Genomic DNA, 27,247 nt, shown 5'->3' on the forward strand with positions numbered 1-27,247 from the left:
ACCTATTACCCCCCACCGTCTGCCCCAATTTTTCACACTTGCTGTCTGGTCACCCTAGGGCTAGTGGTTAGAGCAGGGGGGGCTGGGAGCCAGGACTCCTGGGTTCTATCCCAGCTCTAGGAGGGGAGCGGGATCTAGTGGTTAGAGCAGGGGGGCTGGGAGCCAGGACTCCTGGGTTCTATCCCAGCTCTGGGAGGGAAGAAGGGTCTAGTAGTTAGAAATGGGGGAGGCTGGGAGCCAGGACTCCTGGGTTCTATTGATGGTTTTGCCATTGACTCCCTGTGTAACCTTGCCCAAGTCCCTTCCCGGCTCCGAGGCGGAGGTGGAGGATCCCCCCCTCCTCCCCCCATGGAGGGAGGAGACCCCGTTGGATGGGCACGCTGGCGGACCCCGGCTGGGAACGGTTCTGCTCGGCTCCTGAGAAGTGCCGCAGAGCAGGCGGTGAGTGGAGGCTGCAGGCTCCTCAAATCGGGGGCGGGAGCAGGGGACCCTTCCCCTGGGCGTCCCTCGTTCTGTTTCGAACCCCGATGGTTTGGTGCAGCCCGACCCGTTCCAGAGGCGAAGCGCGGGGGAGGGACGTGGAGCCCAGGCCGGGGGCGAGTGGGGAGAGCCAGGTGGGGTGGGCGGGCTGTGGGGACAGTGAGGTTGCCGGCTGGGGAATGGGGTTTGTAGGGCTTGGCTGTAGGGTGGCTCAGGTCAGCTGGGTAGGGAGTGAGCAGGTGGGGGGCTTCTGGTGAGGGTGGCTGTGGGGCATCGGGAGGGGGGTCCTGGTACCGGAGGAGGGTCAGGGGGGAGACTGGGAGGCTTAATTTGGTGATGTTTGCCAGGCTCTGAGTGGGAGGGGTCAGAGGGTCATTATAACATCTCTAGGCCATCACAACCATCCCTGCGTGGGCCTCAAACTCAGCTCCAGCTGGAGGAGAGTCCCCAGCAGCTGTGAGCGGGGGGGGGGGGGGGGCTCTATGACACACAGGGGAGCGGCTCCGAGTCCACCCAGCAGCGGGCGGCGTGGGGAGGCGAAGGCAGGCCACCGGCAGCATCATTGCAAGAAGCAGACTAGTTTATTGGGTCTGCGATGCCGGCCGGGGGCAGGGGGGCAGCATTGTGTGTCCCTCCCCCACTGGGCGGTGGGGCCGGGCTCAGAACTGGACGTAGGACAGGACCACGTCGCCGTTGATCTCCAGCGTGTCGATCTTCTGGAACTCGCGGAAACGGTGGTTGTAGTCGAAGAGCGGCTGCCCGTTGGCAAAGACCTTGAAACGTCCGTTCCCGCAGCGGATGGAGAGCTGTGGGGGGAGGGGGGAGAGCGGCTGTGAGAGGGACCGATCCGGGACAGCCGCGAAGGAGCTGACCCCTTATGGGACCAGGCAGGCAGCATGCCCTAGTGGAGACCGTGCTGCCAGAGAATCCCCATTAGCTGCTAACTGTATAGGGGCTATGATACACAGACACGCAGTTCTGATGCCATCCAGCAGAGGGTGCACACACACTCTCTCTCTCTCTCTGCTCTAGAAGACCCTTAGCTTGAGCTAAAGGAGAATCCTCATTAACTGTTAGCAGTATAGGGCACATGATACATAGATGAGCAGTTTGGATTCCATCCAGCAGAGGGCAGCAGTACCTATTACACACACATATCCCTACCTCCCCCTCCTCTTCCAAATGCCCCAGGACTTAAGTTAACGGAGAATACCCATTAGCTGCTAGCTGTATAGGAACAACGACACACAGACTTGCAGTTCTTATGCCATCCAGTAGAAGGCAGCAGACTGCATGAGCACGCACACACACACTGCTCCAGAAGACCCTGGGCATGCACTAAGGGAGAATCCCCATTCGCTGCTAGCGGTATAGGGCGTATGCCACACAGATGAGCAGTTTACTCACCTCGAAGTACTGGCCGGGCTGGAAGGGGTTGTGAGGCAGCTCCCGCTCCTCCGAGCCCCAGTTCCCGTTCAGGAGGCTGTTCCTGACCACGCTCCTCTCGTTCAGGCGAGGGTTAATGTGCAGGGCGATATCCTTGGAGTAGCCCATCTTGAAGTTGATGCAGAAGCTGGGGAGGCAAAGAACCAGGGAGGCTGGGGGGAGTGTGTGTGTGTGTGGGGGGGGGGGGGTCATCTGCTCTTGGGGGGGTGGCTTTGGGGGCGGGGGGCAGGGCTGGACACACAAGCCTGTAGCCAGATATACCGGGCCGTTGCACTTCGAGGGGAGAAGCGCAGTCTGTGCTAAAGCATGGCCTACGGGTTGGAGCACAGGGCTGGGAGCCAGGACTAGCCCCAGCTCTGGGAAGGGCGTAGGGTCTAGTGGTTAGAGCGCGGGGGTGGGGGGGGGGGCTGGGAGCCAAGACTCCTGGGTTCTCTCCCCAGCTCTGGGAGGGGAGTGGGGTCTAGTGGTTAGAACAGGGAGGGCTGGGAGCCAGGACTCCTGGGTTCTCTCCCCAGCTCTGGGAGGGGAGTGGGGTCTAGTGGTTAGAACAGGGAGGGCTGGGAGCCAGGACTCCTGGGTTCTCTCCCCAGCTCTGGGAGGGGAGTGGGATCAGTGGTTGGAGCAGGGGGGCTGGAAGCCAGGACTCCTGGGTTCTCTCCCCAGCTCTGGGAAGGGAGTGGGGGCTGGTGGGTTAGAGCAGGGGGGATGGGAGCCAGGACTCCTGGGTTCTCTCCCCAGCTCTGGGAGGGAGTGGGGTCTAGTGGTTAGAGCGGGGGCAGGGACTGGGAGTCCTGGCTTCTATCCCCAGCTCTATGCTGATTCACCATGAAACCAGGGAGGAGGGGGCAAGTCACTTCCCCCTTGCTGGTGCCTCAGTTTCCCCTGCTGAAGACAGTGCCATGGCTGCATACCTCTTAGCGCCCTGCGGGACTAATCCTTTCACCACCACTGTCTTCTTGGCTGTCAGCCCGCCTGGGAAGTTAGCCACATAGGGGACTTGCTGCAAGAGAACGGAGACCCCCGGCTAGAACGGTCTTGTCCGGTACTGGGGTGAGGAGCGTCTCAGATGTGTTGCAGGGAGGGGGCTCAGTAGGGGGCGCTCTCCCCGGCAGTCAGCGCCGGTCCCAGTGCAGTGCTAGGGGGCGCTGTGCTGCAGGGAGTGGGGGGCTCCATAGGGGGCGCTCTCCCCACACAGTCAGTGCTGACCTCAGTGTGGCACTAGGGGGCGCTGTGCTGCAGGGAGTGGGGAGCTCTGTAGGGGGCGCTCTCCCCACACAGTCAGTGCTGACCCCAGTGTGGCACTAGGGGGTGCTGTGCTGCAGGGAGTGGGGCAGAGGCGGCAGGGGGGCGGGTTTCTTCCTGCTACCAGCTTTGTTCAGCGTGGCTCTTGGCCACCTGGCACGTTCCACCCCAGAGGTGGCTGCACTCCGGGGCTGGGGAAAGAGTTGTGGGAGAAAGCGTAAGGTGGTTTCCTTGCGGGAGCGAAAGGGCAGAGCAAACCCCAAGGCTGCTGCGCTTACCGGGTGAAAGGAAGCGGGGCCAGCCATCATCTGTGGGGCAGAGAAATCCAGGAGTTATTAATCTGGCCAGCCATGGTGTGGACCCAACCTCCCTCCCTAAGGCCTTGGGGGTGTCTCTGCTCTGTCCCTCCGGCCCACAGAACTGGCCGTCACCTGATGGCTCCTCTCTAGTTTTCCAGAAAATATCTGGCCTTTCCTTAGCTAAAATCCTCCCCTACCCCAGCAGTTTCCAGTTGGATACAGAATTCACCTCCACTTCCTGTCTTAAACTGCTGTGTACAACCGCAGTGCAGCTGTTAAACGGTAGCTGCACACCACCCCAGAGGTGGTCGCATCTCAGTGCTGGGTGAGGATTCCCTCTATAATCAGCTGCCACCTTCCATCCTAGAAGTGGCTGCATTTTAGTCATGGGGGACATGATCTCTGTATAAACAGCGATCATGTTCCACCCTAGAGGCAGCTGCATTTCAAGAGTGGGGGATGTGATCGCTGTATAAGAAACCGCCCCGCCCCAGAGGTGGCTGCATCTCCTCCCCGGGTCCCAGTGTACTTACCGGCAGGCTTGTGGGTGGCATATTCGGCTGCATGCCCTGAGAGATGAAGACAATATAAGGGGGGTTACAGGGGCTGAGGCTGCAGGGTTGGCATTGCTCTCCGAGAAGCCCGGGCGAGCTGAGTCTGTGGGTCTGATCCAAGGAGGAGTGGGGCCCAGGATCCTGGCTAGAGGGTCTCTGCTCCCCAGGGGAAGTGGCTGCTAAGACAGAGGGAAGGTCCCTGTGACTCTTCTGTGGGTGTGTGTGTGGGGGAAGGACCCCCTGCAGGACACCCCCCGCCCCTGCCCTCTGGGCTCGTCACACTGCAGCAGGCAAGGGACTGCGCGGGGGCCCAGTGAAGCCCGGCTAGCTTGTGGGGTGGCGTGTCGCTGTGATAATGGAGTGGGTGCCCCTGAGTTGCCCACCCTGAGCTGGCATCTCCCCAGCCCCAGCCCCGGGCATGTGGGTCTCGTGGGTACTTACAAGCATCCCGGGCTGCGGGTAATACATCCCCTGCAGGACGGAAACAAGTGTGAGACTGGGCACAGAGAGGGGAGAGGTATTGTCAAGCCCGGACTCTTGGGTTCTCTCCCCGGCTCTGAGAGGGGAGGGGGGTCTAGTGGTTAGAGCAGGGGGGCTGGGAGCCAGGACTCCTGGGTTCTGTCCCCAGCTCTGGGAGGGGAGTGGGGTCTAGTGGTTAGAGCAGGGGGCTGGGAGCCAGGACTCCTGGGTTCTGTCCCCAGCTCTGGGAGGGGACTGGGGTCTAGTGGTTAGAGCAGGGGGGCTGGGAGCCAGGACTCCTGGGTTCTATCCCCAGCTTGGGGAGGGGAGTGAGGTCTAGTGGTTAGAGCTGGGAGCCAGGGCTCCTGGGTTCTGTCCCCAGCTCTGGGAGGGGAGTGGGGTCTAGTGGTTAGAGCTGGGAGCCAGGGCTCCTGGGTTGTGTCCCCGGCTCTCCTACCATCCAAGCTCTCAGCTTTTCCCCTGAACCAACCCATGCACTCGCGATTTGTCTGCGGGGCCGGCGCTGTTCGTGAGCGTCCCAGTCCCGCGTCTCCACCGCCTGCCCGTGCACCCCCACACCCCGGTCACTCACCCCGCCCCCCATCATGCCCCCTCCAATGATGTTGAGCGACTGCAGCTCGAGGTCCCCGTCCACGTCGACGACCTGCACGTGCTCGGGCGGGATGCGGTGCCGGAACTCGTAGCAGGGGGCCCCGTTCACCGTGATCTGGAGCGGGAGACAGGCAGCATCAGGATCTGGCCCCCTGCCCCCCACTCTGAGTGGTGGAGGGGAGACCTGATATCTTGGGGTTCACCCTGGGAATACGGGCGGGGGGAGATGGTTGCCAAGCAGACTCTGGGGATCAGCTGCCGATGTAGGAACGGGGGAGGGTCTTTTCTCCCCAGCCCCTCTGGCTTCCTTCTGACCCCTGCTGGCAGGACCCGGCTCGCAGGCAGGGGGTGCCAGACTTGGGGGGGTGGCAGGAAATTGGGGTTGAGGCCTTCTGGCCCTCCATGTTAGAGAGCAGGTGTTGGGATGTTTGTGGGGGGGAACAATTCCCCCTTTCAAAGCCCCTCACCCAGATGGGGGGAGAGAGGTGTCACCCCCCCACCCCTTTTCCCAGGCCAGCCCACTGGCCTGGAGCATTCACTTGCAGATGGGGTATCGTCCCCCCTATCTGCCCCCCACCCTCTTGATCCAGTGGGGCCCACCCTCCCCATGGGTTTCTCCCCACCCCCCACATTTCCCCAGCCACAGATGGGGGATTCCCCCCCCATGGCATATTATCCCTCTGCCCCCAATTCAGAATGTGGCCATCCACAGGCCCCCCATATCCCTTGTGGCCCCCCACCTGCCACCCATAGGCCCCCCATATCCCTTGTGGCCCCCCCACCTGCCCCCCAATATCCCTCAGGCCCCTCCCCACCCTACCCGGTAGCCCTCGGGGGTGATGTTGAAGACCATCTCGAAGTGCTGCCCCTTGTGGAAGGGCATGTCGTGCTTGTGTTCCTCCTTGGCCCACTTGCCCCGCTGGAAGCTGTTGAGGACGATCTTGTCCCCGCTGTCGAAACGGGGGTTGAAGTGCAGGGCGATGTCGGCCCCCTTCTCTGGGCCACAGGAGAAATTCACACGGAACCTGGGGTGGGGGGGCGGGAGCAGGGGGGTGAGCGAGCTGCGGGGGGGCTGGGGTTGTCTGGCCCAGGCCCAGGTAGTGTGTGGGGGGGGCGTGGAGGCGGGATCTGGTCCCTCGCTATCAATACCTGCCGGGGGTGGGGGGGTAAAGGCCAGAGCGGGGAAATTGCAGCTGGAAATTCAGAAGGTTTCTAGCCATCTAGCGGCACTGCTGACCCCGCCTGGGTGGACTCCGGGCTGCTGGGCTGTCATAGGCCCTATACTGCGGAGGGCGGAGGGGGATTTCGTTCAAGGACACAGAAGCGGGGGGGGGAACTGAGGAGCTCGCTCTCTTGTGAAGGAGGGATCCACACCTCCCCCCCACCACCAGGGGAGGGGCAGTCGCAGCAGGGAGGGGGTCCAGGGACACCCTCCAAAGAGGGAATGGGGCGGTGTTGTGAGGCGAGTGCTCCCAACCAGGGGCTGGTAGCCAGATCTAACTAGCCCACAGCAGCTCTGAGCAGCGATCGGGCCTGGGGGGTGACTTTCTGGAGTTGCCATGACACTGGCTTTGGTTTGGGAGGTGCTACACCACTCCCCGCCCACTCCCCACCCCCATATCCCCTGGCGTAGGGGTGTGTCAGGTGTACATGGTGCACTCCCTAGTGCAGATCCCCTTTCACCCCGTCCCTCCCTGTGCTCGGCTGGGAGCTCCGGGCCTTTGCCCCACATTCCCTCCCCGCGCCCGGGGCTGCAGGCTCTGGTGGCAGGTTCCCGTTTCTCTGTTTTAATGAACCACAAGCCCAAGGTCGTCACCCTCGTTAAACATCCTGCGGTGCTTTATGCCGCGGCCTGGCCAAACTGGACCCATCTGCCTCCCGAGATCCCCTCTGCTGTGCTCCGTACTGCCTGCTCCAAACGCCTGTGCTGTGTGGCTGTTAAACGACTGCCACCTTCCACCCCAGAGGCGGCTGCATCTCAGCACTGGGGGAGAGATCCCTGTATAACCAGCCCCCGGGCTCCAACCCAGAGGCAGCTGCATCTCAGCACTGGGGGAGGGATCGCTCTTTAACCAGCCCCCGCACCCCACATGAGCCCAGCTGTCCCCCTTTCCTCCCCCGCTGCCCGAAGTGTTACCTCTTGGTGTGATGGGGCACCATCCCTTGGACATAGATGGCCATCCCGGGCCGGAGCCCCCCGGCAATGGGGACAGCATGAGGGAGAGGCTGAGAGATGGGGAGAGAGAGAGAGAAGATGCTGAGGGGGGGATTTGACCGGTGACACCCCCGACCCCGTAGACACACAGCGCTGGGTGCCAGTCCCCACCCCCTGCTCCCTTTAGCGATGCCAGGGGATTGCCCCGCTGCCCTCCAGCCTCGCCTCTCCCTGGTTTGCTCCCCTGGGGCTGGGATCTGACCAGAAGCCCTTCGGGAACCAGGCTGGGGAAACTGATGGCTTTGCAGGAGGAGTCTGGGGGGGAGACACGGCCCCTTTAAGGTGCTCCTTGGCTGGCAGCATTCCCCCCCCCAAACCGCCTTGGGGGGGGACACACCCCAGCCTTCAACCTCTGCCTTTCCCAAGGCGGATTCTAGTTAGCGGGCGTCCGTACCACCCTTTGGGATCCTGGGGAAAGGAGCCACCAGGGACCGTGTGTTAATTATTAATTGTTCCCATCCCCACAGGTGAGCTGGGTGGGACCGTCCAGGGCTCCGGCTGGGCTTGTATCGCTGCAGCCAGAAACACACAGGGGATCGGGCGGGGTTCGCACCCCCCCGGCCTTCGCCCCATCCTAACCCCCTTCACCCCTGGGCGCTTAGCCAGGTGCCTTCCAGAGCGGCTCCCCCAGGTCCCAGGGTAAAAGCCGGCTGGCTGGCGGGGGACGGGATCTGAGCGGCGACGGCGTCCGTCGGCAGGCTGCGGGGAGCTCTGTTTTTTGGTGAGCTGAGCAGCATTTCCCCGGGGGTGAGTCTAAGACGGTCCCACCCCAGCCCCCCACTGCAGCTCATCTGCCCCAGCATCCTCCTCCCCGCGGTGGCCGGAACGAACTCCAGCCCCTCTGTTTGTTTTTGCCTTGGCGCTATCGGATCTCGGGCAGGAACCGATGCCGGCTGCCCGTGCCTGCCGGCTGCTCTCTGTCGGCATCTCGGAGCGGGGCGTAAATCACACATCAGTTTGGGGGATCTTTGCGTGGTGTAACTGACCCCCCAAGAGATGGGGCCGGCAAGAGTGCCAGTCGAGGGGTGGCTTCCCTGAGTGGGGGAGCAGAATCAGGCCCCTGCTCGCCGCCAGCCGGCCTGGGAACTTTCCAACGTCGACAGGCAGGCGACACCGAGGCCCAGCCATGCATTACGGGGGCGGGGCAAGGGGGTCGGCTGGAGCTATCCGAGGGGCAGAGCTGTCTTGCTGGATATCGGTAGCCACCGTCCATCCAGGGGCCAGCCGAATGTAAACCTGCAGCCACTCCACCAGCTGTGGAGACGCCACTGGATTTGTGCCGGTCGTAACGGAGAGCACGGTTATTCAGGGGCGCAACCGCCATGGGTTTCAGCGCAATGCCCGGGGGTGTGGGGGTGTGACACTTACCGGGTTGTAGATGGGCTGGTAGCCAGGGGCAGGGACGTAGGCCATCGGGGCGTTGGGGGGGTCTCTGTGCAGCGAATGGGCAGGCCGGGGCACAGGGAATGGAGCAAGCGGAGGGCAGGGGGTTTATAGGACTGGAGTGGGAGGCGGGGCAGCCGTGCCACTCGGCCGGCCTCCGCCCACTGTCCCAGGAGAGGGGTCACCCCCCCCCCGCCCAGCCACACCCAGCTCAGTGGAAAATCCCCATTGCCAGTGGAAATGGCAAAGCCAAATTGATGATGATCTAGTGGTTGAAGCTGGGGCGGGGGAGGGCTGGAAGGTAGGACTCCTGGGTCCTATTCCTAGTCTGGTAGGAGGTGGGGTACAGTGGGTTAGGGCGAAAGGGGGTGAGAGTCCGGACTTCTGGGTCCTATCCCTGGCTCTGGGAGGGGAGTGGGGACTAGTGGTTAAAGCAGGGTGGGGGCTGGAGCCAGGACTCCTGGGTTGTATTCTGGAGTTGCTCACCCCACAACGTGACTAGAGCAGAGACCCCATCCAGTGTCACATGCGTTCTGTGACCACGGGGCTGGGCCAGTCGGTTTCCCTTCGAGCTCCCAGTGACAACCCCTTTGTGGTGGCTGGGCGCTGGGCCCCTGCAGAGTGGGGTGGGGACTAAATTCACACCTACAGCCTGCTCAGAGCGCAGGAAAGGCGAGGGAGCGATGCTGGGCTGACTGGGACCCATCACGACAAATACCAAACAGGCCCGTAACGTAGAACCTACGTAATTACTGTTAGTGCCTGAACTGTACATCATCCAGAACCACAGGGAATGGGGTCTAGTGGTTAGAGCGGGGGGGGGGGGGGGGCTGGTAGCCAGGACTCCTGGGTTCTCTCCCCAGCTCTGGGAGGGGAGTGGGGTCTAGTGGTTGGGGGGGGGGCTGGAAGCCAGGACGCCTGGGTTCTCTCCCCAGCTCTGGGAGGGGAGTGGGGTCTAGTGGTTAGAGGGGGGGGGCGCTGGGAGCCAGGACGCCTGGGTTCTCTCCCCGGCTCTGGGAGGGGAGTGGGGTCTAGTGGTTAGAGCGGGGGGGGGGGGGGTTGCGCGTTGGGTGCCAGGACGCCTGGGTTCTCTCCCCAGCTCTGGGAGGGGAGTGGGGTCTAGTGGTTGGGGGGGGGCGCTGGGAGCCAGGACGCCTGGGTTCTATCCTTGCTCACAGATTTTCCATTGACCCAACCCCGGGGCTGAGAGCTTAGATGTGGGGGGTGGCACTGGGCGGGGCTCTGCCATGTTCCCCCTTGGCTTAGGGGGTAGCCAACCTCCCAGGATTGTCCTGGACTCTCCAGGAAGTAAATGATTCACCTTTAATGTCATGTGACCAGCCCTCCAGGAATACATCCAGCCAAAATTGGCAGCCCTGCTTTGGGCCGATCCCTTTCCCTCTCCGTGCCCATGTTTCTCCCGCACCGTGAGAGCAGCTGATCCCAGAGTGCAGGGGCACCGGCAGCTTAGGACAGGCAAAGGGCTGGGCGCTGGGCGGCAGGTCCAGCCCGAGGCGAGGGCCCACCTATCATTGGCGCCAGCACATGGGTAGCGGGTGACCTGGATTGGATCTGGGGTGCTGGCACAAGGCAGGGGATTGGGGTCTGGGGGAACAGAGGGGACATGCTGTAGGAGACCTGGGGAGGGCTGGGCGTGGTTCCTCCCTCTGCCCTTTCCCCCAGGAGGTGCAGCTCTCCAGAGAGCCGTGCCCAGATGACAGCTGGGTGCCGTCCCGGGGCTGTTTGCTGACAAGGGGAGCGTCCCTGCCTGACCCTGGGTGGCTGGCTCAGCATGGCAGAAAGCAAACAGTGGGCCCCATGGGCCGGTGCCTTTGGCCCAGCTATGGTGTGGGGCAGAGGGGGGGCAGCAGGCAGGGGAGGGACTAACTGCCTCATTGCTAAGCATTGTGGCCGGGCCCCTCGACTCTGGTGCGGCCGCACCCTGTGCACGAGGGAGGCTGTGGCATCGGTGTTTCAGGCTGTGGTTACCAAGAGGCCAGATCCTGGGCCCTGCTTGCTCCCCCACGGAGCCAGTTCCCCGGAGTTATGGCAGCCCCTGGAGCCCACCCTTCCCACAATGGGGCTTCATTGGGCCGGGCGCCACAAGGACCCAGAGTGAGAGGCGGGGGTCAGGTCTGGCGTTACGAGTGTAGTGCTTATTAGGTGTGTTACGGTGGCAGGTGAGATCTGGGCCCCATTGCGCTCCCAGTCTGAATAATTAGGGAAGGGGAGGGGAAACCGAGGCACCGAGAGATGGGACTTGCCCAAGGCACGAATAGAACCCAGGTGTCTGGACTCCCAGCGCTGGTGCCCTGTGGCCACTTGGGGGGAGGAGGGGAGAAGACCAGGGCCCTGGGTCACTTCCCACTCCCAGCTCCAGCTGGAGCTGGGGGTCGACCACGTTTAGCTCATTCATGCAGGCTGGCACAGGTCAGAGTCTCTTCCAAGGGCAAGGGGTGAGCCTTCCCCCGCACCAGGGGCAGATGGGATGGTGCCGCTAAGCTGCAGCACGCCAGCCCAGGCCTTGCCCTCACCCGAGGAAGTTTAACCCCAGGTTGCATGGTGCCACCTTGGAAGGACCTCATCTGTCTCCCAGACAGTGAACCCCATAGCCTTTCACCTTCACCGCTGTTTGCTCAGCGTGGAGGATTGTGCCACGCAGCTCATTAAGTGGGCCAGAGGACAGGCCAACAGAGGTGGGGCGCTTGGAAGAGCCAGCGCCCCTTGGCTCTGTGCCCCATCCTCTCCCCACACAGAGCTCTCCCAGTAGTTGGATTTTATGGGCTGATTGCTCCCCTCCCACACAAGGTAACAAGCAATGTTCACAGCTGACTAGGGCAGGGTAGGCAGGTGTGCCCGGGCCCTTGGAAGTGGGGTAGAAACGACAACTTAGCGTGCTGGAGTCGTCTCTTACCCGCCTCGGCTACATCTGAGAGCGTCGGCGCCGAGAGAACGTTTTCAGCTGCAACAATGCAGATTTGGCAACCACGGAATTCGGGTGGGTTTTGCCAGACAGGTCGGGGTGAAAAACCCCCCACTCCCCACAAAACGCCGGTGAATCGCTTCAATTCACCCCCTTTCAACCAAGCCAACCAGCCCCCGCACACTTTGAAAAGGAGGAAAATAAAAGCTCAGTATTTTTGGTGCCCTGAAATGAAGCTTTTCAATGCCGTGAAAGGTCAAAGCAATGAATTTGTGGGGCAGCCCCCAGGAGAAAACTCAGAGCTGGGCCAGCTTTGGCGATCGCTGTGCACGTGGGCGGCGCCAGCCTGGCTGGCTGGTGGGTGCTGCTGAGGGGATTCCAGCACCCGCGGGAGCCAGGGAGCGCTCCGTGCCAACGGCAGCAGGTGCATCACACATACAGGGCTCCCCGGCGCTGGTCTTGCTGTAGTCACTACAGGGTGTCTCCTAAGGTCTCTGCTGAAAGCCTGCGGCCGACTGCAAAGCACGGGGTCTGTACTATTATGGGCTGTAGGTCTGCTACGAAAAGGGGGGCACAGACACCTGGCAGGCATCAGGTGCAGCCCCCTTCTCACTCCTAGGCAGCTCACGTGCCAATTTCACAACCGTCACCCATTGACAGACGAAGCAAAACGCTACTCAGGAGACTTGGGTCCTTTTGGAAAACAACCCAGAACCGCAGGGAGTAAAGACAATGAACTGCTTCAGCTCCAGCTGGGGAGGAGGGGGAAGGGGGGGGTGCAGCAGTTCCCCCGTTATCCTTCACCCAGGCTGGTAACGGGGTTTGTTTGGTGAAGGGGGGCCCAGGGCCAGGCTTGGCTGACACTGGTGGCAGGACCGGGGACGGAGAAGCCGGGGTTAGGACTGTGGCTTCCTCGCTGCTGAAGCTGTTTGTTAAATAAACATGGCCCCGTTTTCACTATAACCCCCCCCCCCCCCCGGCGGTGCCGTGTGTTCAGGGGCACGGCCTTCGACTGTGCAAGGAACAAGCGGTGGCCCCTGTTCCCGTGGGAACAGTGGGTCTGTGAGCAGCCCGGGACTGGGTGCTCCAGGGAGATGTTGAGAGGTTGCAAAGTGCCCATCTCTGGCGGGGGTGGTGGGAGAAAGCGGCCCATGGAGGCAGGGGGCTGAGCCCCGGCAGGGACCCACAAGGCTCCCTCATGCTAAGGGGACACAACCCCCCTTTCCCCTGTTGGGCTCCCCACCCACCAGCCCCCCACTTTAGCTCTGGTGCCTGAGCCAGCAGCAAGGGGGCAGAAAGCACCTGCTGTATAGCCAAGCCCTACTGTTCCCCTGGGGCTGGTGCCCCCCATCGTGCCCCCTCCTAGGGGCAGCGTCACTCACACTGCAATTCAGCCTCCGCCAGCTACCTGGTGTAGGCCTGAGAGTGCCGCTTTCCCCCTCCCCCACCTTGGGGGCAGGAAGAGGAGGTGTCTCCCCAGACACCCCCCGGCAGCTTGGGTAACGGCTACAGTGGCTGCTCCTTCCAGCGGAGGCTATTCCCGGCCTTGGCCTCTGCCCCTTGCCACTGTCCAGCCCCCACCTGGGGCTCCCGTTCTCCCATGTTCAAACCCTGGACCCCTCCCTCTGGGCCACGTGGCTGCTCACGGCTGGCCCTGGCCCCATTGCTCAGCCCCAGACCTCATGCAGCAGAGGGCAGGTTTGCTTGGCTTTCAGTTTATTAATAACAACTCTGGGATGATCTCATTGGTGGCTGCTTCTGCTATGAAACGAGCTCTCGGGGCTAGTGCAGGCCCCAGGGCCCGCCCCAGAAAGGGGGTCACACTAAAGGCACCGTGGGCGAAGAGTCCGGCTGAGCCGCAGCTACATCTTGGAGTACAGGACGTCCTTGGGGCTCTTCTTCTCCAGGGCAGCCTGAGCAGATTTCATGAGGTCCTCAGTCTGCAGCATGCTCATGTTCCAGGTGGCCTGGGGGAGGCAGGGCAGGTAACGCACTGGGCCATTCGCCTCTAGCCACAGGGGGCTGCAGGCAGAGTTCCGGGGCAGGGGCTGTGGGTCGGGGTTGAGGGGCACCAGCACAACTCTGTGTGTGGGGAGCCCAGAGGGCTGGGGGTCAGGAATGAAGGGCATCAGCAGAGCTGTGAGGGGGGAGCCCAGGGCTGGGATAGCAGGGGCTGTGGGTCGGGGTTGAGGGGCACTGGCTCAGCTGTGTGTGGGGAGCCCGGGGGCCGGGAATGAGGGGCACTGGCAGAGCTGTGGATGGGGACCCCAGGGGGCTGTGGGTCAGGGCTAGGGGGCAGCAGCTTGGTTGCTCACCATGTACCGCAGGCCATCGGGCACGGAGTGGTCCCTGGAGTAGACTAGGTTGACCTTGGTGCCCTGCACGGCCACGGGGCTCTTGCCAGCGATGTCGGCCGCCAGCTCAAAGGCGCCCTCCAGCATGGCCTGCTTGTCCTGGAAAACCCGGCTGGGGAGAGGAGGAGGAGCTATGTGAAGCTAAGGGGGGCGCTCCAACCCCCAGAGCCGGGACAACCGCGCCCACCACCTTGCGGATGGGACAGAACCAGTTCGCAGCCGCGGGGTCTCCAGCCAGTCACCGTGCACATCACGACAGGGGGCCTGGCCCGGACCCCCCCAGTGGCTCTACCCCATAAACCCATGCAGTGGGGGGAAGGAAGCCCTCAGCCTGCACGGGAGAAGGAGTCACACAGAGGGCGACTCGGTTCTATCCCCAGCTCTGGCAGGGGAGCCAGGACTCCTGGGTCTCCTCCCAAAACAGCCACAGACTTGGGAAGTTTAGGAGAAGCCCCCAAGCCCTCTCTGTGCCTCCTTTAGCCACCTGTGTGTTGGCAGCACAGGGGGCTTTGGCTCTGGAAGGAGGGGGGCATTCGCCCCCCTGGGTAACATGCGTAGGGGGGGCGGCTACCTGACCAAGCCGCTGCTCTCAGCTTCCGGAGCCATCATCTTGCGGGCGGTGAAGGCCAGTTCGTTCACCAGGCTGGGGAGGGAGAGCACAGGGACAGGTGTGGGCATGACACAGACACACACACACACACCCCTCGGGGAGAGGCTGCACCTTGCCAGCTACGCTGTACTGATCCCTCCTCCACGTCTCCCCTCTCCCTCTGCCGGCACAGCAAGCCTGCGGCCCTGCCCTGCAAGAAACACAGCTACTCCCCGACACCCAGCCACGTTCCAGGGGTGCTGGGCGACCAGTGGGGAGTACTAGGTGGGGGAGAATGGATCCTAAATCCTTTGCCCTTCAGCTGGGTTGGAGCCCTCCGCAGTCTCTCTAAGCGCCGCAGGCCTTGGGCTGTTCCCACTCCCCCTCCCCAGCAAGGTCCCGTGGGCAGAGGCCACAGGGCGACTCATGAGTCAGCCTAGAATGTGACCAATTCAATTCAAGGAGCATGGCCAGGCAGAGTCAGCGATGCTCAAATTGGGGGTCAAAGGTGGAATCGACTCCCCATGATGGGGGGCTGTGGTGGGACCTGGGGTGAGGGAGGACAGGGCCCGGAGAAGTGTGAAAGGGGCATTTTTCCAGGCACTGATGCTCAGATTCGGTGGCACCCAACCTAACCCCCATGGATCTACCAGCTCTCAGTCAATTGACTGCCTCTTTTAACGGGGCTGGGGAGAATCCAGGCTCTGACCTGTCCCCACGTTTGAAACCGGCCACAGGTACATACCTCTGGTTCCCGATGATCCTGGGCAAGCGCTGCAGCGTGCCCACGTCTGCCGCCAGCCCGATATCCACCTCCTGCAAGGGGGGAGAGAAGGGCAGGGATCAGACACCCTCGTGCCTAGACGTGAGGCAGAAGGGGCGTCAGCTCACTGGACCACACAAAACACAAGGGAGCTGCACCGTGGGGGGGCGGGGTGGGTGTGATTCTGTGACCATGATCTGCGGGGGAAACGGCCCCGGCTACACAACGACAGCAGGGACAGAACCCGGGTCTTAAACCACGAATCTCTCCTGCCTCAGCTAAAAAACCCAGCTCTGCTGGCCAGGGCTGCAGAAGGCACCGTATGTGGCCCAGCCACCGCTAGAGGGAGCCACATGGAGCTGGGGTAAGGAAGGTGGCTGTAGTAATTGTTGCCGAGGGAATGGCACGTTTGCCAGCCAACCACTCTGCTTCTATCAGCCACCCCCTTTCTCCCTTTGACAACATAAACTCTTCCAAGCAGCGACTGTCTTGCTATACCTGTCCAGCACCCGCTACCGCCATCCTGAGACGGACTGAAAAGTGGGTTACGCTTGTGATCTGTTACTTTAAATGCTCTGGGGTTTTCCTGGTCCTGCTGGCAGGCCAGGGGGGCGCTGTAGGAAAACGGGAGATCAGACTCAGTCAGCAAAGAGCCAGCTCAGAGCAAACTAGGGTGAGCTGAGCCCCTCTGCCTCAGAGAGCAGCCTGCTTTGTCTTGCTCTGGTTTGGGGGGTTAGTGTGTTAGGATTGTGGATTCTAAGAAATAAAGTTATGCAGCAACCTTGCAGTGAGAGTATTTGTGTGTGTGTGTGTGTGTGTGCGCGTGTGTGTGCGTGCCACTACCATAACTCTAACGCATCGTCACCAAGCCACAGAGCTGACATAAATGGGTTCCCTGGGCTATTGGTTTAGGCTCTCGGCATATTCAGGCATCAGTACAAATCCCAAAGGGGTTCTGCAGAACCATGAAAGGCAACTGTGACTCAGGGACCTCTTGATGCCACCTGCCCCAGGGGTACATAAGGGTATAGGGAGCCCATGGGCTCACCAAAAGGGTCACCTCTACTGAAAACCTGCGTCACACTGGTCATTGTAATCACTGCAAAATTTAAGTACAGAAAATAGTGAGGAGTTCTATATATGCTGAAAATTCTGTTCTTTAGGGCTGTAGTTGAAAGCAGGTCACTCAAAGGTAGCGTGCCTTGAGACTTCTCTCACTGTGTCATACAATAGGCGTCTATTAGCATGCCAATGCCCGTGAAGAGCTGGAAGAGACGTCAGAAGGAAATTAACGAGAAGAGCTAAACCGCGGGGGAAGAGAGGAGATGCCCTATTTTGAGGTGAACATCGCAGGTTTGTTTTTGGTATATTTGGGGGTGCAGAGCGACAATCTGGCACCTTTCACCTAGGAAGTAAACTTGTTGAAAACACTGGGGTTACGCTATCTTGTAGGAGACGGGGGGGATGCCCTGTTAGAGAAGGGGAGGCTCTAAGAAGCGTTATGATTTTGTTTTATATGTAACCGTTTCTTTCCAACCTTCTCACTTGCTAGCACTTGAATCTCTGTTTGACAATAAACTTATTCTCACTCTACATAATTGCATTGAGTCTTACAAGCTGGCGTGTATTTTTCTTTTGGGAATAGCGGATCTGAGAGTTCTGCACAGCAGGGGCTGGGCACTCCAGAGGGATAATCCAAGAGCTCATGAGTTAGTGTGTGCCTATCGCTGCCTGTACAGAGAGAGCAGGGCCAGAGCCTGGTGGTTTCAGGGCGCTGATCCACAGACCAGACTGCCTCATGGTAAAGGTGCCTGAAAACCCTGGATACCCCTGGGAAGCATCAAAGGAGCTCGGATTCTGGAGGACAATTGCACAGCTGCGTAAATGCCTTATATTCTGCGGGGTGGAAAACAGAGTAGCGCTGCTGGTATGTTACAAAGTAATAGAGCCAAAAAAAGCACAGTGCTGTCCCAGCTGTTGTGAGAGGCTACCGGTGTGGTGCTTCTGCTTCCTCCTGTTGATATCACTCGGCTGCGTGCATGTGTTCCCTCTGTGTGCTGCCCCAGCTCTGCGCAGACACAGCAGATCCGACAAGAACCCCCAATGACCACAGAGTCTAGTAAGGTACAAAGGCACCTCGGCCAGGTTTATTGCGATCTCGGACACAATTGCAGTTCCCTGTAGGTTTCTGAGCCTAATTCAGGGCATACTACGAGAAAAGTGCCTCTTGGCAAGGACCCGGCTCAGTGGCGGGACTTTCCACTGCCCCCGTGGCCGGACAAAGACACCACCCCAGGGACACATTCTTATACACAGATACAAACAAGTTACACATCACTCCTGACATACTGAGGTGCAACCCCTCTACGTAGCAAGGTACAACCCCTCTATGCAGTAAGGTGCCGCCTCGCACCTTGTACCTGTTGGTTCGAGCAAAACAACTCTATCCATCATTTTACCCTTTTGCCCCTGTCATTGGGATGGGTCGGTCTGTTCCATGTTATCTGTGGAATGTCTTGGTACCATGTTTATACTGTAACTATGCTAAATGATTATATATTTCTGCAACATCAGCCCTTTCCTTGCCAGCTTCTGTGAGCAGGGCCTGCCTCTTGCTCATAGCTTAACTTTGCTTTCTATGCTAGCAAAGCCTTGACCATTACTTTAGTTTGGTTCAGGCCTCATACTGGGCCTTCATTAGGCCTTCACTATGTTGCCTTCACTTACTACACCAGCATGCCCCAAAACATGCTTAAAAAGCCAGCGACAATCTGATTTCTGCCCTCAAATGAAGGGCAGCAAAGGGCCGGGGACATACCTTAATTTGGAACCATGCATCCTGGGTGCAATACCGGATATCACAGGCAGAGATCAGGTCTACACCTGCAAAAGGAACCGACAGTCGTTCTGGTCCTGCCGTAACATTCCCACACCTCCACCCTTTCTGCTTTCCTATCCTCGTTCTCCCTCTCTCTGGTGCCAGAAGTCTTCAGGGAGGTTCAGACAAAAATTCCCCTTGGGACATCCCCTATATGGATGGGTGCCCGGCGCCCCCTAGTGCTGTGTGGGGTTCAATACTAACTCAGAGGGAAGGGTGCCCCCTACTGATTCACTGATATAACTGCCAGCTTGGCCTTGCCGTGAAGCTGCCAACTAGTGTCAGTTCTGAGGGCAGTTTGGCCGTCTCTCTGCTGGGAGTCGCACCCTCAGCACTCTCTGCTGAACAGCCGGTGCCTTCAGTCCCCCATGGCCTGTGCCCGTTTGGAAGCAGGGATCTAGGCGTGAAAGGCTCCGCAGCCTATTGCTGATTCCAGCCCATCTCACCCCCACGAGGAGCCCCATTCCCAAGCCGATGGGCCTCACCTCCCCCAACGCAGCCTCCGTGGACAGCGGCGATCACGGGCTTCGGACACTGGAAGAAAGCCAAGGGGACGTTAATCAGAGGAGCCAAAGCAAATCAACCCCTGCCCAGCTCGGAAACCCACTACTAAGGGTAGCAGGGACGCTGGCTCGTTGGGGCTTCTACGCCCTGCTCTGTCCAGATGGGCAGGTTCTGGCTCGCATCCTGATTTCAGGGCTGACAGTGGGGCTGGGGGCTGCAGGGAAGCCCCGATACAATGGGAGAAGGGCAGGGAACACTCCCCCAAGGGGGGTTGGTGCAGGGAGCTACAGTGCTAGCCAGGGGTCAGGGAGGTATTGCCAGGAAGATGCTCGGATGCAGTTCTCGGTGATCCCATGTTATTGTTGTTATATGTATTATCGTAGGGCCCATGAGCTCTAGTCATGAATCAGGCCCCCATGGTGCTAGGCACTGTATATTTTTATTGCTATAAGGTATATTACGCTAGCACCCAGGTGCCCCAGTCATGGCCCAGCCCCCATTGTGCCAGGTGCTGTACATTTTTATTACTGTTAGGGGTATTACAGTTGCACTGCCCCGCCTTGTCGCGCTAATATCTTGGGACCAACACGGCTACAACAACACTGTAAGCGACAAGAAATGAAATTTAAGAATGTTTGATACGATAATACTAAAGCAAGCATGCACAAAAGACTTTACAGCATAATAATTTTATATTTATACTTGCATTTTAAGGTGAAACAGCATTAAGGGGCAATTCATTTTTTTTGATGAAGAAATGGGTAAAGGGTTTTTTCTTAAGCTGTGCATGAAGCGTTCTATAAATTGGGAGCTACCCTATTTATACTGAATTATAGGCTGATTAATATTAAATTTATTTTTTTTGCTATTATATTTAATTGTTATACTCAAATATGTTATTGGCTATTAATAATAATATTTTAATTATCATTCGCATCAATGCAAATTCTGCAGTTGCAAATATTTCAAGCCATTTAAAAATTCCCCTACACCACTTGTTAAAACGAAAACACATTGATGACCATGACTCAAGGTTGTGGCTGGCGTCACAACTATTCATACTTTTTATTTACTCCTCCTAACAAACGTAACTTTAGCTAGTCTGAAGCCTGAAGTTTAGGCTTTAAGGCCTGCTTTCTACTTGCATTTCATACACACAATTAAGATAAGCAAACATTTCCCTCCTAGTCCACACCAGGCAAGAACATCTGCCTGGCTTGTGTCCCTGCCGAGCCTTCTCACCCTCTCCAGCACCGTGAAGCTCTCCTGATACTCCCTGAGCTTCTTGCGCAGGTTCCACGCCTTGCGAGCCGTGTCGTCCCCTTCCACCATCACAAACACGCTGCCCATCTCCATGAGGTCGATGCCTACGGCAGGGGGGTGAGGGCAGGAGGAAAATCACAGACAGCCCTACTTCAATCACAAGACTACCGATCGACCTCCCTGTGGCCCTGCAGGCCCAGATACAGGGACCTAGACACTCAGCTGCTAAGACACTGACTGCTAGTGGTGAGGTCAGGGCCCCCGGGGTCATGCAGGACAGGGGGAGGAGACTCATGCCTGAGACTGGTGTTGCTCCTACCTGCCCCAACCAGGGGAGATGCACTGAGACTGGCCCAGGATGGCTTCTACTGGCCCGGCCCAGAACAGTCCTGCCAGCCCCACACCGGGGGAGGCGATGCTGAGACTGGCCCAGTGCCGCTCCTAAGTCCAACGATGTCCACTGAAAGAACCTCTTGCATAGCGACTGGTCACTATCGCAACCCGGGAGCTGGCCTCCGGCCGGCAGGGAACCCATCCCATGTCCACGACACATAAGCCGCTCATCCGAGGCTCTCCCCGCGTCTAGCACATTCGGGTTTCCTTACCTGCAGTGAATAGCTTCCCGGCACCCGACACCACCACTGCGTGGCACTCAGAGTCCTGGGCGATCTTGTTGAAACACACCACCATCTCCCTGCAGGGATCAGAGCAACGGGAGATCAACCGGGCCCTCGCTAGAGGAACAGTTACTTCAGCCATCCCAAAAAATTACAAAAACCCTCACCCCTATTTCTTGAGAGCACCCCGCTCACTCTCTAGGGGCGAGAAAGGAGTTCAGACTCCGACCCATTGGCTGATCCAGACACCATCCCACCAGGCACCAGGCTGAGACCTGTAGTAAGAGGAAGCCCTGAGATATAAACCTTGGTATCAGAGGCCCGGTATGAGGCCTAAGGCCTGAATGAAAGTAATGGTCAAGACTTTGCTAACGTAAAGCAAAGTGAAGCTGTGAGCCAGAGACAGGCCCTGCTCACAGACGCTGGCAAGGAAAGGGCTGATGCTGCAAAAATACACACACCTAAAAGATACTGGATGCTAGAGGTACCAGGACACTCTGATACTGGAACGTTCCACACCGATAACAAGGAACAAGCCGACCCATCCTAAAGACAGGGTCAAAAGGGGAATATGATGGATAGAGTTGTTTTGTTTGAACCAACATGTACAAGGTGAGAGGCGGCACCTTGCTACGTCGAGGGATTGCACCTTGCTACGTCAGGAGTGATGTGTAATCTGTTTGTACCTGTGTATAAGAATGCATCCCTGAGTGGATGTCTTTGTCTGGCCTAGGGAAAGTCTCGCCACTGATTGAGCCGGTCCATTGTCAGGGAGCACATATGTACTAGCTAGCAGCACCTTGGATATCTGATTCAGGGAGCTGGAGACTGTGTTTCTCTTTGACAATAAACCTGGCTCGGGTGCCTTCGTACCTTACAAGAGTCTGTGGTCATTGGGGGGGTCTCTCAGGGTCTGCTGTGCCAGTGATCTGCGCAGAGCTGGGACAGCACACAGAGGGAACACACACGCAGCCGACTGATATCAACATTGAACAGAGCAGAGCGCTACATCGGTAGCGTCTGACGACAAGACCCAACCAGCTCCAACAAGTTTCAAGGCCAGTTCCCTACCTGTTGGACGTGACTTGGGGACGAGGCTCTTTAAGTGCAAAGACAGTTGGCTTAGAGGAGACACATGGCACAGCACGAGCGCAAGAGAATCAAAACCCCACCTTTGTTTTTGATCTCTTGGGTGGTGTGGGATCAGACAGGCTAAAACTGGGGAAGGACATGGAAACATCCCGACTCAGGGTGAGGATGGTAAAGCAACAGCGACCCCAGCTAAGAACATCCTATCGGCAGCACCTCACCAGGAAACGTGCTGCTTTAGAAGAGGGCTTTATAGGCCAGCTGTGCTGAAAAGGAATCCGCGGCAGAGGCAGGAATCGAACCCACGTCTTCTGAGCCCCAGCCCCTAAACACAAACCTACCTTTCACCAGACCTCTCCAGTTCACCAGGACTGCTCCCAGCCATTTCAGGAAATCAGCTGTGGCTTCTCCCAGTACAGCTTCCTCCCATGACACATCCCCTCTTTCCAGGGTTTCTCAACCCCTAAGTTGCAACTCCAACGCGTGGCTAGAATGTGTCAAATGGCCAGGCAGGACGTCCATGGGGGGAGGGAGAGTGTCCTGCCCCCAGGGTGGGGTGGGAGGGTTGCAGAGCTCGCTGTGTATACATCCCACAATAGCAGCTCCAGTCCCGTGGGGCTGGCTGGGCATGGCTCCCCACTCCGAGCACTGTTACATGGGGCACATTGTTGCAAGTTTGGCCCATCTACCCCTCCATCATGACAAAGGGGTGGTTGGGCCAAACTTGAGTGGCGCTGCGTCCCAGTACCCCAGGTCGCCATGCTGGGAGCGGGGAGCAGAGCCGAGCCAGGCCTTGGGACGGGAGCCACTGCTGTGGTACGCCTGGTGTACTTAGTATGTATCACAATGATTTGTATATTCTACAGCAAGGGTAAGAAATATGTAGTAAGCCCGATGTGTTTGGTTTATTTTAGCACTACGGCTATTTACCGGGTTACGACAAGCCATCAAGGTTTGGTCCTAATCCCAGAATGGGTGAGAACCACTGCACTCCAATGCTGCCCCACCCTGATGCGGTCACATTCGGTTCTGGGCTCACTGGGGCAGAAATCTGATTGAGATTTGACCCAGTTCACCCACCGCCTGGCAGAGCAACATGTGCGGTCGACACCACAAGAACAGCCACTAACTGGCCGCTTCCCTCTCCTTGCTTGTTTCTTGTTGTCTAGGGACACAATCTAGCCTCAGCATAAGGGGATTGAGGGGGGAGTGGCGGCGCTAGGGGATCTCTCATGGGCCCCTCCACCAGCGATCCTAGGATTACCTCCAGAACACTGCATTCATGGCGTTCCGTTTGTCCGGCCGGTTCAGCTCCACGTGGAACACTTTCTCCCGCACCCGGGACACCTTCAGAGTCTCATAGCTGTGAGATGCAGGGGGCTGCTCTGCGGCCGACGACATGGCTCTGAAGCTCAGCAGTGGCTGACTCTGAGCAGACAGCTCTGGGAAAAGAGAAACGCGGCCTATTAACATCAGGGATCCCAGCGCAGGAGAATTCCCTGGGGGGGTACTGGGCTGCACTATTAAATGGGGCAGAGTTTGGTAAACATAAGAGGAGCAGTGTAGCCCAATGGATAGGGCACAGGAGACTCAGGACTCCTGGGTTCTATTCTTGGCTCTGCCACAGACCTCAGGCACATCCCTTTTCCCCCATATCTGAGTTTCCCCTCCCACTCCTTGTCTATTTCATCTGTAAGCTCTGACACAGGGGCTGTCTGCATATTGCACAGCACAAAGGGGCCTACGGGTACATTCAGTGCTGTCGGAGCTCCTCTGGGCTTGGCCCTTTTGAAAGTCAGTGCCTGAGTCAGAATTTCGCAGCCCAAATGATGGAACCCAAGTTACAGTGTCTCAGCCTCGGTTTTCCTCGCCACGCAAAGATTAAAGCTCAGTGCTGCCTCCAAGGCTCAATGTGTCCTGACAGAGGCAAGGGTTTGGAAGAATAATTAACCAGGGAGCTGCATGGAGATGGAGCGATAAGACACAGAGCACATAAGGAAGCTGGTGTCGTTAGAGAAAAGGAGGAGGGTGGGTTAATTTTTTCCAGGTGGTGCTTTTTTAAAATCTTCCTCTAGGTGCGGAATTTATTATGCAATTTTATTTACACAGTGGTCCCCCTCCCCCAATTTTATCTCTGAAAAAAATCCCCAGACTTGTCTCCGTCCTTCCTAGGGGATCTCAAATCTGCACAACTTGAACAGCTTTATTTGTATGTAAACGAGCAGACTGCTCCCTTGTTCATCTGCAGTGCCTTAATCCTCACCACCCACATGAGGGGGAGCAACATTAGCTGCATTTTGCAACTTGGGGAAACGGAGGCATAGAGCGGGGACGTGACTTGCAACATCTGGAAAGAGAACCCAAGAGTCCTAGCCCCACATCCCTCTCTATTCTCACCACTAGAACACACTCCCTCTCAGAGCTAAGAACTGAACCTGAGTCTCTACTCTCAGCCGCCTTGTTCTAACCACTAGACACCATTGTCCTCCCACAACCAGGTATAGAACCCAGGAGTCCTGACTCCCACCCTTCCTGTTCTAACCACTAGGCACCACTTCCCTGCCAGAGCTGGGATAGAACCCTGGAGTCTTGACTCCCAGCCCCCCTGCTCTAACCATCCCTATCGGGACCAGTTCTGTCACCGACCTGTTCTGTGACCTCAGGCAAGTCCCATCCCCACTCTGCACCTCAGTTTCCCCAACTATAGAGCAAGGACACTGAGCTACTTCACAGGGCTGTGAGGCTGAATTCACTCATGTCCACAAAGGACTTTCGGATGTTTGGATGGAAGGGGTAAGAGAAGGGAGACATAAAACCCCCTGAACACCCCATGCATTCCTGGGACAATACTCAACGCTGCACGTCAGTGCAGTGCTATCGGAGACTCAACCTTTCCTCTAGTGTCCTCTGAACAGGCTTTCGGAGTCTGGCTCATAAAAAGCATGCTCACATTGGAGGGGCGGGGGAGAGAGTGGTTCAGAGCTGTTTGCACCCAGAAGCAACTGGGCAACAGGTAACTCCTTGCCTAAGTCTTTCCCCGGGGCCGAGCCTGGGTGCTCAGGCCACCCTGCTTCGCCTCTGTTTGCAAAATGTTTTCTCCGGAAAGATTCCACACACGCAGAAGCCCTGGGAATTGGAGCAGATCCCGATCTAGCTATCTTCAGTACTTCTATTCTATGCCACCACCGCGCCCCCCGCCCCTTACTGTAGTATCTGAGCACTGCCCAATCCTCCAGTGAGAGAGGGCCAGGCTGGGCTAGTACTCCCATTGTACAACTGGGAAAACCGAGGGCTTGTCTGCTCTTGAAATGCTTCAGCGGCACAGCCGCAGCGCTTCAGCGTAGACACGACCGACACCCACGGCAGCGGTTCTCCTGTACGCAATCCACCTGCCCGAGAGGTGGTAGCTAGGTCAGCTGAAGTATTATCCACAGCGGGGAGGGAAGGGGGGTTAGGACGACATAACTGCATCGCTTGGGGTGGGGATTTTTCACACCGCTGAGCAACATAGCTGAGGGTCAACCTAACTTTTTAGCGTAGGCCAGGCCTGACCCACGGTGCGAATAAGGGACTTGCCCCAGATCACACAGGGGAACCTGGGGGTGAGGGGGCAGGGGAGACTGAACCTAGATCTCTCAAGGCCCGGCCCAGCATGTTAACCACTGGTTCGTCCTCCCTCGCGAGGGCCCAGCTGATCCACGCAGCTACCCGCCGACGTATTTCAACGCAAATCCGCCCAGGCCGATAAACGCTTCCACCGTCGGGTCCAGAAACCGCGTCCACGGCGCCGGGCACACGCACACACGGGTAACGCCGCCCGGCTGGTCAGAATCCGCGTGGGTCACGCGGAGCAGGTCGGTAGCCTGGTCCCCCCTGCGTTGTACAGGTGGGGAAACTGAGGCAGGGGACAGGGACTTGCACCCCAGGCCTGTGCGCTACCCACCGGCTCACGCCGCCTCTGCAGGGCGCCCCGCCCTGCCCATCCAGCCCCAGCTGCCAGAGGGCTATTGACTGGGGGGGGGGGGAGCAGCCTGCACAGGGGGGGGGGCAGCCAGCACAGGGAGGGGGGGGGGGGCAGCCTGCACAGGGGGGGGGGGCAGCCTGCACAGGGAGGGGGGGGGGGGGCAGCCAGCACAGGGGGGGGGGGGCTACCTGCACAGGGAGGGGGGGGGGGCAGCCAGCACAGGGAGGGGGGGCTACCTGAAATTGGGGGGGGGGGGGGTCAGCAGCAGGAGAGAACAAGGTGCCCTGGGGGGGGGGTAGGACCAGGAGGGGGGGGGCTCCCCCAGGCGAAGTGGGGGGGCTCCTAAACTGGGGGGGGGCTGGACATGAGGGGGGGTTCGCCCCCATGACTGACACGGGGGGGGGGGACAGGTCAGGGTGCAAGGGGAGGGGTCAGAGGTCAGGGAGGGGTCAGAGGGTCCCTGTCCCTCACGTCTCCTCAGCAGCCCCCTCAGGACGGAGCCCGCAACCGCCGCCATCGAAGCCTCTCGCGCCGCGGCCGCTGCCAGCCGCGTCTCGCGCGCCGAGTGCTGGGCAGCCCCGCCCCGCCCCTAGTCACCTGACCCGTAGCCCCGCCCCCCCCCCCCACCGCCGCCATTTTCACTAAGGGCACACCGAAGGAAAGATGGCGGCCTGTTCTCAGCCCCGCCCCCTCCTTCCGCCATAACACCCAGCGAGGCGGAAGGAGGCCCGTCCGCCATGACACCTACAGAGGCGGAAGTGGTACCCAGAGCCACATGGGGGAGAGCTGCAGGCTGGATGAAGCTCCCCAGGGGAGTGGTGGCGTGTACAGCCACTGCAACATGGGAGGCCTAAGGGCTCATCTCTCCCATCCCCCCCAAGGGGGCCCAGCCCCTGCCCACCCCCCATCCCAAGAGAACCCAGCCTTTGTCAACCCCCCCCCCCCCGGAAACCTCCCCGCTCATCCCCCCTTTCTGGGGGGCTTTTAGGTTCATTTTTGGATGGCATCGTTCAGACCCAGAAGCACGGCGGGCCCCGGTTGCTGGTGACTCCCAGCTGCGGTTGTGGAGCTGTTGGAAGTAAGGATTTACTCAGCGATGCCTCCTTAAGGTGCTGAGGCCGCAAAGACGCCTTCCCCGACCCACAGTCTAGCGTCCCCTGAACACGCAAGGGGACAGCTTGTTTAATTAAAGGGCACAGTATTAAAGAGGTGTAATTGTGCATGGACAGCTGGGGCAGCTTAATTTAATTTAAACCTGTTCCTAATTGGGTTAAATTAAACCAAAATAAATGTCCCCAGCAGACATTTGAAGTTAAAGGTGCAACTTTTTAACAAAAGCATTTAATGAGGCAGAATTTTCTTGCATAGTTGAAGCTTTATAACATCTGCTAGACCATCTCACTTCATGATACTATTCTAAAATGCCAATAATGCACATTGGAAAACCTAATCCCAACTACATATACACAATGATGGGATCTAAACTACCTGTTCCCACTCAAGAAAGGTCTTAGAATCATTGTGGATAGTTCTCTGAAAACATCCGCTCCATATGCAGCGTCGGTCAAAAAAAGCTCACAGTGTTATGAACAATTAGGAAAGGGATAGAAAAT

At 58.7% G+C, this 27,247-nt stretch overlaps 2 protein-coding genes across 2 annotated transcripts; both read right to left on the reverse strand.

Annotated features, from left to right (window-relative positions):
* Positions 1-1,042: 1,042 nt before the first annotated feature.
* LGALS4 (galectin 4) lies at positions 1,043-8,835 on the reverse strand. The gene is made up of 10 exons (XM_024109795.3): positions 8,676-8,835; positions 7,230-7,318; positions 5,913-6,117; positions 5,073-5,207; positions 4,463-4,492; positions 4,001-4,036; positions 3,447-3,476; positions 2,838-2,926; positions 1,888-2,053; positions 1,043-1,286 (listed from the first exon to the last, which is right to left on the reverse strand). Exons 1-10 carry the CDS (start codon positions 8,718-8,720, stop codon positions 1,140-1,142), a joined length of 972 nt encoding a protein of 323 aa, XP_023965563.2. The 5' UTR covers positions 8,721-8,835; the 3' UTR covers positions 1,043-1,139.
* A 4,477-nt stretch (positions 8,836-13,312) lies between these two features.
* On the reverse strand, positions 13,313-26,232 carry ECH1 (enoyl-CoA hydratase 1). Its single transcript, XM_008173182.4, has 10 exons — positions 26,106-26,232; positions 22,935-23,112; positions 20,570-20,658; positions 19,944-20,068; positions 18,683-18,731; positions 18,138-18,202; positions 15,302-15,372; positions 14,539-14,610; positions 13,929-14,079; positions 13,313-13,580 (listed from the first exon to the last, which is right to left on the reverse strand). The coding sequence occupies exons 1-10, from the start codon at positions 26,149-26,151 to the stop codon at positions 13,476-13,478; spliced, it is 951 nt and encodes a 316-aa protein (XP_008171404.2). The 5' UTR covers positions 26,152-26,232; the 3' UTR covers positions 13,313-13,475.
* Between the last annotated feature and the right edge of the window lie 1,015 nt (positions 26,233-27,247).

Source organism: Chrysemys picta, chromosome 17 (genome assembly GCF_011386835.1).
Source record: "Chrysemys picta bellii isolate R12L10 chromosome 17, ASM1138683v2, whole genome shotgun sequence".
In the NCBI taxonomy this organism is placed as follows: Eukaryota; Metazoa; Chordata; order Testudines; family Emydidae; genus Chrysemys; species Chrysemys picta.

What these genes read in the sequence shown, in the direction of transcription:
- LGALS4 (XM_024109795.3), bottom strand. Translation starts at nt 8,720, where the DNA reads ATGGCCTACGTCCCTGCCCCTGGCTACCAGCCCATCTACAACCCG. An exon ending in GTGCCCCATCACACCAAGAG is followed by an intron (nt 6,118 to 7,229) that starts GTAACACTTCGG and finishes CCCCCACCCCAG; the next exon opens with GTTCCGTGTGAATTTCTCCT. An exon ending in TCACCCCCGAGGGCTACCGG is followed by an intron (nt 5,208 to 5,912) that starts GTAGGGTGGGGA and finishes CTCCCGCTCCAG; the next exon opens with ATCACGGTGAACGGGGCCCC.
- ECH1 (XM_008173182.4), bottom strand. Translation starts at nt 26,151, where the DNA reads ATGGCGGCGGTTGCGGGCTCCGTCCTGAGGGGGCTGCTGAGGAGAC. An exon ending in AGGATCATCGGGAACCAGAG is followed by an intron (nt 14,611 to 15,301) that starts GTATGTACCTGT and finishes CTCCCTCCCCAG; the next exon opens with CCTGGTGAACGAACTGGCCT. An exon ending in CCGATGGCCTGCGGTACATG is followed by an intron (nt 13,581 to 13,928) that starts GTGAGCAACCAA and finishes TGCCTCCCCCAG; the next exon opens with GCCACCTGGAACATGAGCAT.